Source organism: Alosa pseudoharengus, unplaced genomic scaffold (assembly GCF_046254945.1).
Source record: "Alosa pseudoharengus isolate Yale_2024_CS ecotype anadromous, Long Island Sound unplaced genomic scaffold, YU_APseudo_1.1 YU_APseudo_1.1_scf_17, whole genome shotgun sequence".
Taxonomy (NCBI): Eukaryota; Metazoa; Chordata; class Actinopteri; order Clupeiformes; family Clupeidae; genus Alosa; species Alosa pseudoharengus.
Genome location: NW_027468640.1, coordinates 26,308,332 through 26,322,685, shown reverse-complemented (window position 1 = coordinate 26,322,685; position 14,354 = coordinate 26,308,332). Strand labels below are relative to the sequence as shown.

General features: G+C 40.4%; 1 protein-coding gene across 2 annotated transcripts; it reads left to right on the top strand.

The window, feature by feature from the left end:
* Positions 1-94: 94 nt before the first annotated feature.
* Positions 95-4,452, top strand: nat16l (N-acetyltransferase 16, like). Of its 2 annotated transcripts, none has more exons than XM_076289736.1 (4): positions 95-466; positions 807-1,002; positions 1,301-1,525; positions 3,112-4,452. In XM_076289736.1, the coding sequence occupies exons 2-4, from the start codon at positions 814-816 to the stop codon at positions 3,682-3,684; spliced, it is 987 nt and encodes a 328-aa protein (XP_076145851.1). In that variant the 5' UTR covers positions 95-466; positions 807-813; the 3' UTR covers positions 3,685-4,452. The 2 variants fall into 2 exon arrangements, with proteins under 2 accessions (XP_076145851.1, XP_076145850.1); XM_076289735.1 differs by having other exon boundaries at positions 792-1,002.
* The last annotated feature ends 9,902 nt before the right edge of the window (positions 4,453-14,354 follow it).

Genomic DNA, 14,354 nt, shown 5'->3' with positions numbered 1-14,354 from the left:
GCGGGTTTCCGATTTCTACGCAAGGTGGCGATACAGTACTGTAGTCCATGAAAATGGGCTACAGAAACTTGGTTTTGCTTTGTACACGCAGTATTGAAGGGCAAACTATCAAGTGATGTCACTGAAAAATGTGCATGGATGCTTCCAAGTCATCAAGGACTGGAATGTTTGGCCTAGGCTATACACTGCAAGGGTTTTCTGTTGTCTTATGTGTAGGCTACATCAATAGGCCAGATAACGTTAACGCCTTCTTTCAATCATTCACATAAGAAATATAGCCTGCATTTCGAACGCCAACCCAAATCCAAAGGTAGTTATGCCAATGCAGCTCCCCGTGATCCCCTTGCTGATGGAACTTCGTCCGGAGCAGGTCAGTCATATGTTTTCTACCACGTCATGAGGAAGGAAGTGACCAGCAGGCGGACTTTCGTGGCACCTTTTAATTCTGACTGTTCTTGTTTGAATGGTAAGTAGGCTATAATGAATGAATTCTGAATCAGTTCTTGTTTGAATGGTAAGGAAACTGAAGAACGAAAAACCTTTCATACCAAATCTTAAAATCTAAATTGGCTAAGGATTGAACTCGACTTCATTCACTCTTTTGCCAAGATTGTCTGATTTCTTTATTTTTGTTTACACGGGCCTATATGTTCAATCACTTCTATTTTTCTATTCTTGCAACTAAGTTACTTTTTTTGTTTCAGCTATGCTGCCTGATTTGTTAACACTTTCCATCACAGCAAAAGCATTTTTTCTCAAAGTCTGTTTTTGTCTCGGTTATCGCTAACTAGTCTACCTGATCACAGAGAAAACATGGAGCCGGGTTATGTGGGTGAAAATGACGGTCTGACGTTTTGGCTGGCAAGACCCGAAGATTATGATGATGTCATGTCCATATCACAGGACATATACAGGGGAAATGACTACCTACCCCACCGATATCATGAGTGGATGGACGAACCGGACCGAGTGGTCATACTGGCCAGGAGAGCAGGCAAACTGGTGAGAGATTGACCTTGGGTTTGCTCTAGGTAATGTGAGGCTATAGGCAAAATTATTAAAGGTTTTCCCTTAGAAGTATAAGTACTGCCACTTTGTAGGAAACTTTTCAGAGAGGTTCCTCTGGGAAAGTAAAGTTTTTCAAGGGACCTCTGAAAGGGGTTTAGGTTTTAATTGCATTGCAATAAAATTCATTAATATTATTATTTAATATAATGTATACTCTTTGTATGTATAATCTTTTTTTAAATACCAATAGTAGTAATGTGCATCTATAACATGTGTATACCCTCATAAACAGGTGGCATTAGAGTCTGGGATAGTGGTGGATGATGGTCAGACAGTGGTGGTGGAGGGCTTACGCGTCTGTCCCAGCGAGAGAGGCCATGGAGTGGCAGGGGTCATCCAGGCATTTGCTGATAGCTACATGAAGAAGCTCTACCCCAGCATCAAGGTGAAGCACTTGACCCGAGGAGACGATCCAGGACCGGAGAAACTGTCCAAGTTTCGACTGTTGGCCAGGAGGGTGAGTACCATCATCATGTTATGGTTATGGTTATGGGATTTGACAGACGCCTTTGTTTGTGTTTCATCTGAGCAAGAACATGTTAATGTTATATGAGGGTGTGTAACAAATGTGACTAGATAGAGTTGAAAAACTATATGAAGCCTCTTAGACAAGTGCAAACATTCATCACAGTTTGTAATGTTATTTGTTTTTAAAAGGTATTATTTTCTTTTCCTCACTTTTGTAATATTATGTTTTGTGTTAAAAGGTGTTATTTTCCTTTTCCTCACTTTTGCATTGCACTGATTTTCACCTATCAGAGGGGCCTCTCTGGTGTGAAAGGAGGGGTGAACGCCTCCTTCTGGAGAATGGTCAGCTGACTGCTACTTTACAACATCCACATTGGACAAAATGTTCAACTGTTCATTTACCCATACATTGGACAAAATGTTCAACTGTTCATTTACCCACACATTGGAAAAAAAAATCTGTTGTTCATTTACCCATACATTGGACAAAATGTTCAACTGTTCATTTACCCATACATTGAAAAAAAATTTCTGTTGTTCATTTACCCATACATTGGACAAAATGTTCAGCCTACGTTTGGTACTGATGTCCATTCGTTTTATTTTATTTTCATTGATGAACATTGTGAAAACTACATTATAAACAAACATAGTTTTACACCAACAATATCACACAAAGGATACATACTCTGTAAAATCATATACAAATCTTGTCACAACTGACAATGAATACCAGACTATGTGTGCATGAATGCAACAGTGTTGTAAATGTTCAAAAAATAAGATCCGTAACAGAATTTTTAATTATTCAACCACATAAAAGTTCATTTAAATTATATTACTTTCACTTATGTTCCCTTTTGAAAAGTAGAGTCTTACAGTATATTACATAGTTCAATACAAAGATACACAGTATAGGATACAGTATAGGCCACCCACCATTATCTAAACTTTATGACACTGTCACTGACAGTTTTCTTTTAATTATATGTGTGCCATCGTCATGTTTATTTAATAGACACACATGTTATTTGTACCATATAGCTACTCTATGTTGCTGTGGCTTGAATGAATGGAAATACATTTTATTAGAGACAATATGCAAAGAATGCAAAGAAGAGCTGATCAGAAATTCACTGTATATAAAGTTTGCATACAGTCTTATTACAGCAGGAAAGCCTCTATTTTAATTAACTTGAAAGTTTAGATTAAACTTGGAAAACTAGAAAGCCAACAAAGGCCATTATATACCACACACCTATTCCCATTGTGACAAGCACTTCAAAGACCTTGTAATTATGTTGTCCCCTTCCCCTTCCTACTTCTTTATGTTCCTACGGTGTGCACTTGTTCACACTTTTCCTCTCACTCCTGACACTTTTCTACCCTCCATTCTGTGTAATTGGCTCTCACACTATTCTCCCTCCTTTCCTCCATCCCTCTATCCTCTTCTCCATGTTCTTCTCGCAGTGTTATTACCTTATTCTTTGTGTCTGATTGATGTTCTGTCATTTCACCCCCCTCCCCCCTCCCCCCTCCCCCCTCCTAATTCATATTTCCTGGTGTTCCTCTCAGGCTATTCTGTCTTTATCTGGAGAGACAGAGAGTTTTGATGGCTTTATCTCGGCGCTGAAGGCGAAGCTGATGTCAAATGAAGGAGCGGGCGGGTCGGACGGCACACACCTGGCCCTGGAGACGGAGCAGCAGCTCCGGACCATCCTGCTGGAACCAGACATCGTCTCCAGGCTACAGCTGCCTGGTGGTGCAATCATCCAGGACTGGCAGCCCCTGCAGCCAATAGAAAGCAACCTAGCGGTGCTGAGGAGGCGGAACCTGGCGTGGTTTGTGGGCGGGCCACCTGAGAAGCCGGCGTTTGTGAGTTTCTACACGCCGCCGTACCCTGTGACATTCAACGGGGGGGCGCTGCGACTCAACATCGACCTGTACGGTACGGACCAGGGCCTGGCATGCGGGGCGCTGCTGGCCAACCTGGAGAAGGTCAGGGCGAAGCTGAGGGGCACGGTGGCGATGCACGTGTACATGCACGGCTCGTTGTATGAGAGCCTCAGGACGTTCTGCCAGACTGAGACAGGGGTGCAGGAGTGCTGGGAGAAGTGGGAGCAGCTGTTTCTGGAAAGAGATTTGTAATGAGAGGGGGGGGGGATTGAGTGTGTGTGTGTGTGTGTGTGTGTGTGTGTGTGTGTGTGTGCGCACATGTATGTGAGCGCATGCGTGTGTGTGTGCGTGCATGTGACTGAGTGTGTGTGTGTGTGTGTGTGTGTGTGTGTGCGTGCGGGTGTGCGTGCATGTGACTGAGTGTGCATGTGACTGTGTGTGTGTGTGCCTGTGTGTGTGTGTGTGTGTGTGTGTGTTTGTGTCTGTGTCTGTGTGTTTTTGGATTTGCATGTGCATATGCCTTCAAGCGTGATGAAAGGGGAGATCAAAAAAGAGCATATGACTATTGATAAAAAGAAAGTAAATACAATTTAAGAATAAACACCTCCCTTTTTTCCAAATGAGTGGGGTGGAGGGATTTGCAAACAACTGATGTTGATGCAACAACTGATGTTGATGCAACAAAATACTGTTAAATACTGTAGTAGCCTTTACTAATTAAGTTTCTGGTAAACTTGATTCGCAATACGATAAAATCAGATCATATGCATTATTCTTTATAAACCAAAGAGTTTTATATTCATTTTTATGTTTGAATGAGATATCCATGCACAATAAAAATAAATAAAACCAGTCTATTGAAGATTTTAACATCACAGTTGGCGGAAATGTCTTTAAATGAGGACTTGGGAGTGTATGTGATGTTAAAATGTAATTGGTACCTCATGCATAGCAATGACTTGAGAGCAGATGACCCTCACTATTGGGCAACGCTGCTGTGTACTCCGAAATCAAAATGATTACAATGGAAATAAAGATTCCATGCGTATGAAATGCTGTCTTATGTTTGTGTTGTGATGGTTCAGATTAGATAGGAGCAGAGATGGAATAGGTTAGGGAAGGTTAATGTTGTGAAATGGAGATGGTGAGACTGCTACCTGTTTTCCACAGCGCTGTACTTTAATTGGCTTTCTGAAAGGAAACATCACAGAGGGGCTACTGACTAAATGGAAAAGGGACGATGAGATCAGTCACTGCAGAATCTGGCCATTGGTACAAACAAAAATGGTCCTCAAGTGCATATTCTCTCCAAGGCCACTCACATATTTTTCAAATGAACTTGCTGTTTTTTTTATATTCTCACAGCCATTATCCTATCTGTTCTGTTTATTTCAACATCTATCTTATGCTTCTTAACCCCCTCACACACACACACACGCACACACTTCATTAGTTTCACATAATTTCTGCTGAGTCTCTTTGCTCATCATTACTCCCACTTAGGGAGATCTCAGAATGTCAGATGTCTGCTCCCATCTGATGTCCTTAACATGGACATCATGTTAACATGACATACAATATATACAGCTCTGGAAAATTTAAGAGACCACTGCACAGTTTTCTGATGTCATCCTACAGTTTCTGAGTGACATCAAAGTCCTTTTAGGCAAGTCCCTCCACTCGGCGGCCATATACCAACGTTTTATGGGCACTCATCGGGCACAGTCTTTGGGTCGAACTGCGCGTGCGCAAGGCTTCACGACACCAATCTTGCTCCAGCGGCGAGATCACAACACATGATTGGCACGATGTCTTCACCACACACCATATGATTGGCTCAATGTATTCACATGTCGACGTTTTGCCGAGGAAGGGGTGGGATATGTGTAGACAACGGCCATATTGGCGTGACAAACTAGCCCCATGCATTTCTATGGAGTATTTTTTGAGTGCTGTGTCTCCTCATTAGAAAGTCTCTGGTGACATTCAAATGAGCTGACGGTCATATTCAAATTTGCAGTGGTCTCATAATTTTGAATATGACCGTCAACTCATTCGAATGTCACTCAACAACCAGGATGACATCAAAAAAAATGTGCAGTAGTGGTCTCCTAATATTTTCCAGAGCTGTATATACCATTCCCTTAATGACACTACATAAAGACACTGCAGCATGGGCCAAGCATGATTACTGATAGTAATGCCAAGTCTGTATTTGAAAATACTGCTTAAACCATATACTCATTGTCTGTCACCCTGAGTCTATGGGTGATTAGGGTGTGTGAGAAGTGAGCAAAACTTAATAATGGTCATACTCATATGGACAATATGATCACAAATTTAGGTCACATCCTGTCTTCAAGGGCACCAGGGCACATAGTTTTACACAGCCATGAACCTTAGTCTTGAGGCACGGATTTTCAGTTTCTTAGGACAGTTTCCTTCCCTACTAGCTTGGCAGTCTTCTAGCGGCATGAGTTTCAAGGGGTTCAGCAAAGTCCATTTAAAAAAAACAAAAAAAAAACATGTTGACTTGGCCATTAGTCTATGAGTTCTCAGTCTCAAATGTCTCAAGTCTGGTGCTGAGGAAAAGTTGTGGCTGTCTGAAGGGGGATCTTCACACATACAGTATGTGCTAGTGGGAGTCAGTGTCAGTCTTCACTGGTGATTCTAGGGCTGCTTCCCACCTAAGGACTGTGGGGTGCTGAGCTCTCCCTCTCCACAACACAACGCATAAGGCCCTCTGACCGCAGACACCTGCTGTAGTCTTGGCACTGTGTTTTACTGTGGACTGAACCCGTTGAACTTGCCTATTGGAACCATCCCAACCTCTTCAGTGTACCATTGCCTAGTATGTCAGCCTTCCAGAATGCATGGGGATATTATTCTGTCCGATATTCTAGATTAAGTGTCCAATATAAGGCAATAACAAATATACGATATTTAATATATCAGTTTTTGATTTACCTCATACAAATTCACAGGATCCTTGAGGAATATCAAAACCTGCCTCTACTGACAGTTTATATCTCACCCTAAATGAGAGGCTAATGAGTGAGCAAATCACCCTGTGCCTCGGCTCGTTCTCACAAATTAATCTTTTGTCAGATTGATTGATGGCTTAATTATCGATTAGACCATTTCTTGCGTTGTCGTGCCTGGTGCTGTGCAGAAGTGAAATTCTCATCCATCACCCTGTAGCTCCCCCATTTGGTGATGAAACAGAATTGCTATGAAAGCGTCCATTCGACACACACACACACCATGTCAAACATTCTCCTGTGACCAAATATATTTACATTACACTGTGCTGTTATTTAACCACAGAACTCTACCAGTCATTTTCATAAATTGTTAACTCATGCTGATTAAGACTAGATACTAGCATCTGACCTCAGTGCAGGAGCAATAAAACATGTCGAGTTGGGTTAATATATAATTTATATGTCCTGTAATTCCCCTGTAATCTCGGTCTCTGCCCATGTCAGAGCCGACAGGATATTTCACAAGGCACTGGGTAGACACCTGGTGTCCAAATCCACTGGACAGTGTTGTGCAAAAATAATAGTAGTATAGTAGTGAACATTTCAGTGTTTTGGCTACTGTTTTTCAGAAGGGTTTTATGAATGCTTCTCACACATCGTATACATTAAATGACGGCGAAATTGATGATGATGTGAATAAGGAGAATAATGTTGAGGGCAGTATTTTAAATTATAGAGCACTTTGCATTGCAAAAGAAAAGTCTCACTTCAATTATTTTCTGAATGTTTTTTTTATTTTATTAATCCTATTTTTGTTGGTAATGGCTTCCGCTTAAATTAATTACCACGCTGCACCAGTTCTGAGCTTGCACTGAGCTTATTAAACTAAAGATTGTAGTGATTATAGTGCATCAAAGGGGGAAAAAAACATTGAAGTGATCAGTTTGCTTCATGAAATACATTTCCTCATGTTGTTATCATCTTAATTCAGCAAACGCTTGCAATTACATTACTGATAAAACATTTAGAAAAAGCAATATTTTCAAAGTGTAAGACATGACAGCTAAAGAAAACCAGCAGAAAATATCAAAGGAAAATATCGCCTCTGCACTAAAATACAAAACACGTTTCAAATCCACAATCTGTCCGTTAAATGAGGAAAATACTCCTGGCAAAAAAAACATTCATGCTGTGATGGAATGTCTCAGTTTTATGAATGAATCCTTATGATGTGTGTGTGTGTGTGTGTGTGTGTGTGTGTGTGTGTGTGTGCTGGGAGAACAATGAAGGATATTTTCATCAAGCAGCCACTAGTTGGCAGTATAGAGCCATTTCTATTGGTCAAGACAGTAATGAAATGCAGTGCTATGACTCATAGACATAATAGCTTCTAAGAGGTATATACACAGCAGGGAAAAGGGGGGGGGGGGCGCAGAAAAGTACAATGGCAAGTAATAGGGGAGAGGGTGGTGTGTTTGTCATTGAAAATCTGCTGGAGGCACCAGCACAGAGAGCTTGCAGGCTGCTGCTTTCTCTGAGAGATCGATTCTAGGAGCTCTGTGGGTTTTTTTGTCACCTCTGGGAGCAGGTTTAGTGTTGTTTTGTTGTGATGGAGAGCTGAATAAAGGACAGTGTGATTCAACACTTGTAGCCTATTTCCTGTTTTATCTGCCCCCCCCCAAATTAACTCACTTCCTGGCATTTTCAGTGGCTTTGACCAAGCCATGTGACGCACCGAGAGAAATGACAGAGCGCCTCTGCCTCTGTAATGATTATACTTTTGATGGTGATGATGACAATAATGATAACTCATTCACTGTGCAAATTTGTTCTTTGTTCCAGTCCTGTCGTCGGAAGTATCCGCCATTTTGCATCGGAGATGAGCAGTTTCCCACTGTTTTTTTTTTCTCTCAAAAACTAAGATTCATGAATACAATACATTAGGTCTAATTGCAGAAATAAAACTACTTACCTCATACAAAGGCCATAACAGCCGTATTACTTCAAATTTGAGGGACATTCCACAAATAGAGGTTTATTCTCATGTCAGTGAAAAGTAGTCAAGTGAAAGGGATGCACACCAAATAAGGATATTATAGTACTTTGTAAAATCAATTTTCTGAAAAAGATTTAAAATATGTAATCTACATTTATAATATATATAATCATTTAAAAAGCAAAGAGTTTTCATTAAACGTTTACACACCTCTACACAGAGAAACTATTGCTCTTCTTTCTTTCTTTCTTTCTTTCTTTCTTTCTTTCTGACAAAATGTCTACAGAAAAAGCACTACAAGGCCAGACATCACTGAAACAAGTGACTAATGGACACACCAAACACACGGACCAAACAGAGGACATTGGAGCATGTGCATTACGCCCTGCTGTTATGAGGACACTTCAGTCTGACCTCAAACCCATCAGGTTCACTCTCATTTACTCAACCACATCCTGTCAAGCTAGTTCTGCAGGTCACATTCATTTTTGTGTGGCTAGTACAATGCTAGTCCTTTGTATTTACCTCTATTTACTTTCATTTTAGCCAGCTTCCTTATATTCTACTTGTACAACTTCTCAGGCTTTGCTCATTGTTCTAAAGGTGCTTTAACCCTTCAGCAGGGGATTTTTGAATATTCTAACAGAAGATTCTGTTCCGCAACAATGTAAGGTTCTAAAATTCAATGAACCCAGATACTCTTTAGAACGATCAATTTCTTACATTCCCGTAAGGGTTAACTCAGGCTTTAACCTCCCTATGTCATTCCCACCCCACAATGCCAAGCCACTACTCTACCATTTCCTCTCTGCTAAGCAATGGCACAATTAGTTCAGCATGGGGAGTGTGTGTGTGTGTGTGTGTGGGTGTGTGTGTGTGTGTGGGGGGGGGGGGATTGATGACAGCAGTTACAGTGTTAATCACAGGATCACAGGAAGAAGCTCAGGAACAGGAACAAGTGCCATTAGTCCCAGGGGATGCTGGGTAGAGTGTGGCACATTCAAGAACATTGAATTAAGCTATTTTTCACCCAGTAAGGACGGCTATGTATTGGGTGAGGCAGGCTGTCACTATGAGTCAAAGAACAAAAGAACATTTGTATGTGTTCATCAGATTTCTGAACATTCAAGATATGGGATTTCAAAATAGCTCCTGATAATCAAATATGCTATGCATAGTATGACGTATGTAAACGGTGTAATAGAATGTGTAATAAAAAAAAAATCTGTTTACTTTAATAAAAGAAGGTATCAGAGGTAACTAGGATTCCTGTTGATGGACATTAGGCTTTATTGTTGTACTGAGACGACACAAACTGTGGTTCCAAGTACTCTGACCAAGTTGGCAATTAATAATAGCTGCACTTCCTGAAAGTATATGCATTCGTAATTACTGGTAGTAATTGGCCCTAATTGCTGCTTGAATGTTTTAATGACGCAGCTGCCTCAGTTTAGATCTCACCTGGGATCTAAATAGACTTGTTTTGCTTTCACAGGGGAAACGAAGGCAGAGAAAAGATTTTGCAATGAAAAGGATAAAAAATAAGGAGGATTCTGTGAATGAAAAATGTATCTGCAGGATGTATGTAGGGCTTCTTTACAAATGAACATTGATGTGTCTGGCAGACATGGAGAAAAGAAAGAGTTTTAATAGAAGAGAAGATGGTAAAAAAAAGCTCACTCTCTCTCTGCGTGTGTACATGTGTGTGTGTGTGTGTGTGTGTGTGTTTTCTTTCCAGCCTTCATTTCAACTATTTGTGTGTAACTTGTTAATGTCAACCTTTTACCTTAATCAGAGGTGTCTGTATCTGACATTTGAGGCTGACATTCACTTGCGGTTCTATATCAGACATTTATTGTGGCCCATGATACCGCAAATATTCTTTCATTCTGGAATGATGGCCAACCTGATGTAATCGGCAGAGGTGGACAAAGTACACAATTCCTTTACTTAAGTGAAAGTAAAGATACACAAATATTACTCCAATACAAGTGAAAGTTGCTAAGTCAGATTCAATACCGGTACTTAAGTTGCTAAGTCAGATTCAATACCGGTACTTAAGTATTCAGAAGTACAAGTATTTTTCCTTTTTAATGTATTGAAATATAATGTTTATTTGCTTATTAATAGGGTGTACATCCTTTGGTCGGCCATAGGACTTGAAGAGAGCTTTAGTTCCTTACATCCAACAAAAAAACATTTGACCTATTTTCTGTTCTGTTATTAACTGTTGAAATGGATGCAATAATATAATTTAAACCATTATTTAGTAGCCTAGATTATTTTGTTTAATAATGTAGGCTAAAGATCTAGCCTGGTGAATGTCAGGTGATTGTCTAATTTCATTCCAAGTTCTCAATCATCATGGAGGATAGCCTGGTTAACACCAGACCACTTCTCAAATCTCAATTTGAAGTTCATCTGGGTTCTCCCAGGCTACATGAGGATGTTCTGATGAAGAATCTGTTGTCACCATCATTATCACAGCCAATTCAGCCAAGTTCAAATTAAACTATTGAAATAATTAACTTTGATTCGATAAGATGTGTTTTTATTCATATCTTGCTTGTTTTTGTGTTTCCGTTTTTTTCCCCTTAATAAGGAGTTTCTTTCTGGTGTTGTGTATATGCAGGGGACTGCAGATAGGAACAAGTACACACAGACAAGCATTGGATTGGTTTATAACCTGATAGACAGTACATACGTTTAGGAAGATATTCAGGTCGGCAAGCTTTAATACGCCTGAGCTGAGCTCTCAAAGAGAGGACCAGTACACTCTAAAAAACATTGGGTTAAAAACAACCCAATTTCAACCCATCCACTGGGTAAATAGTGGTCGAGCCCAGCACTGAGTTATATTAGCCCCGAAAATTGGGTTGTTCGGTCAACCCAATGAGTTGGGTTGATAGTCTAACCCAAACATTGGGTTATCGTAACAAAACAGTTAGGTTAAACCTACATAATTGTTGGGTAGGCTATCTTATACAACCCAGGATTTATATTATTTTCACTGTCATTTCTGGGTTATGCTGACCTAATTTATGGGTTATTCTAAGTATCTTATTTTTCTCCTTAATCCAATCACTATTATTTGATAACAATTCAAATAAATGTTTGCAAATCATTAATGTTACAATATAATGTTTTAAAATCCATCCAATGGGCAACAATAGCCATGCAATGAAATAAAACAGTTTGACATTTATTTAAATTAAGTGGTCACTGAAATGTCACCAGGAGATGGTGCGAATAACTTTCTTTTGAAGTAATTGTAATTTATACAGATAGCTCGGAAAGGTGTTACACCAAATGATATTACAGTAAAGTAAGTGAGGTTCGAATAAAGATAAGTAGTATAAGCAGAGGCGATTCTAGGGTCTGTGGGGGCCCCAAGCAAAAATTCCAAGGGGGCCCTACCGACAAGTGTTATCACCATTATGTTATATCACCATTAGGTTATTATGTTAAATGATAAAAATACAAAAAGCGTATTATAAAAATTCTTATATTTTGACATGTATCTCACAAAATATAATTTTGAGTGCATGGTGTATGAACATGCTTTGCCATAGAGAAACACACGATAGCGTTGGATTATAAACATGCTTTGCCACAAAAACAGACAAAAATTCGTAAACGTAGGGTAAGTCCAGCTATATGAAGTTATTATTTTGCTATCACTTCGTCTGTTTTATAACCCAGAAGGATGTACTTGATATCAAATGATAGCTCTGTGTCTCCTCTTTCATCTGACGTGCGTGGCATATCTATCCGATCACGGGTCCGCGAGTAATTCAAACAAGAGTAATGGGTGTGCAGCGTTGGTTTGTGTACATGACGTTATTATTTTGCAGTTACTTCGTCTGTTTTTATAAGTCAAAAGGATCGATATTCATGGTACCAATGGATAGCCCTGTGTCTCCTCTTTCATCTGATATGCTTGCCATATATATGCGATCACGGGTTTGCGAGTAATTCAAACGATAGTAATGGGTGAGCAGGTGAACGCAGAGAAGTATAGACTGTAAATATGATGCAATTTGATTTAATTTCATGATTTTCTTTTATTTTCATACTTGATCGTACAGACACGTGTGTAGTCTCGTTGGAAAGTCCCACTTCTGCTCTGTCACGCAATACAAGTTTTATTTTTTTCTCGCTGCAATGAACAGTTCCGGAGCAATGTAACAAAGAAGAAAGGGTGTGTTTTTTGACGCACTTTGCGTCAATCGGGCAATCTAACAAATTAACGTATGAAAGTATGCTTGGTCCTTACTGCATCGCGATTAACATGTTATGGCTGACAGCCCTAATACAAACATAACGTTAACCATCTCTTTGCTTAACTAGTTGTAACTGCCGCTAGCTAGCTGAAGTTTACTGTCGTATAGATGTAGCAAACCATGTTCAATCTTTCTGCCAATTAACATTAGCCTACTATAGCTTCATTGAGTAGGCTAAATGCCAAAATCCGATGTTGATCCGTCATCACTGCACCCTCGATTGACGTTTACCACAGTTGCCTAAATATGTGCGGATTCTTTGAACTTTTTTGAACACAGATCCGCTGTTCATAAGGCCATAGCATAGGGCCTACATATGCACGTACTGTTTGTACAACAGGGCAGGAACACGCAAAATACATCATTCAATCTCTATGGACGAAATTCTCGCTTGACCCACCGGCAAACGGGCTGAGACCAGGTCGGGGGCCCCCTAGCGGCTCGGGGCTCCAAGCAGTTGCTTGGTTTGCCTGTTGACAAGGTGCGCCTCTGAGTATAAGTATATATACTTTTTTGATCCCGTGAGGGAAATTTGGTCTCTGCATTTAACCCAATCGGTGAATTAGTGAAACACAAAGAGCACACAGTGAGGTAAAGCACACACTAATCCCAGTGCAGTGAGCTGCCTGCTACAACAGTGGCGCTCGGGGAGCAGTGAGGGGTTAGGTGCCTTGCTCAAGGGCACTTCAGCCGCGGCCCACTGGTCGGGGCTCGAACCGGCAACCCTCCGGTTACAAGTCCAGAGTGCTAACCAGTGGGCCACGGCTGCCCTTAAAGTCCAAACTACGTTGCATATCTGACCAAAATCCAAGTAATGAAAACATTACCTCTCTGTTTTTTATTAACAAAATATAAAATAAAAAACATTGAATAGCTACAAATGGTAGTTAAGATGTCTCATTTCATATTTAAATTGGCTTATTCCCTGCCATCGTGTCACCACCTTATCAAGGTAAGCATTTGTGATATGAACTTTCCCCTCCAATTGTTGTCATATCTAGTGACAATTTCTTGCCATAAGGATACCATTTAAATGGATAACAACATTTGTGTGAAATAACACACAATGTACAATAAACACACACACACACACACACACACACATACATACATACACACACACACACACACACACACACAGACACACACACACTTGTATTCTCAGTCTATGGAGCTATTATCAAAATTATTTAGCTAATAAATAAATATCTTCACCCTCCCCTAACCCCCCCCCCCCTCTCTTCCCTCTCTCTCTCTTTCTATCTTAGCAGGCTTATGGTCTACTGCACACAGACGTGGACTATGGGCACTTAACTTGATTATAGCAAGAAAGAGGAAGATGGAAAGGACACAGGGCTCGTATGACAAACAGTGATGGACAGGACCACAGACAAAAAGCCATGAATAGGAGATTGGGAGGAGAAAAAGGGACAGAAAGAGGTTAAGAAAAAGAGAGAAGAAGAAGAGATGAAGAGTGGTATGATAAATTCAGCTGGAAGAGAAAAACGCACACACACACACACACACGCACACACACACACACACACACACACACACACACACACACACACACACACACACACACACACACACGCACACACACACACACACACACGCACACACACACACACACACACACACACACACACACACACACAC

Bases quoted from the DNA above. Each gene is read 5' to 3' on its own strand.
- nat16l (XM_076289736.1), top strand. From the start codon at position 814: ATGGAGCCGGGTTATGTGGGTGAAAATGACGGTCTGACGTTTTGGCTG. The intron at 1,003-1,300 runs GTGAGAGATTGA...CCTCATAAACAG, and splicing joins CCAGGAGAGCAGGCAAACTG to GTGGCATTAGAGTCTGGGAT. The intron at 1,526-3,111 runs GTGAGTACCATC...TGTTCCTCTCAG, and splicing joins TTCGACTGTTGGCCAGGAGG to GCTATTCTGTCTTTATCTGG.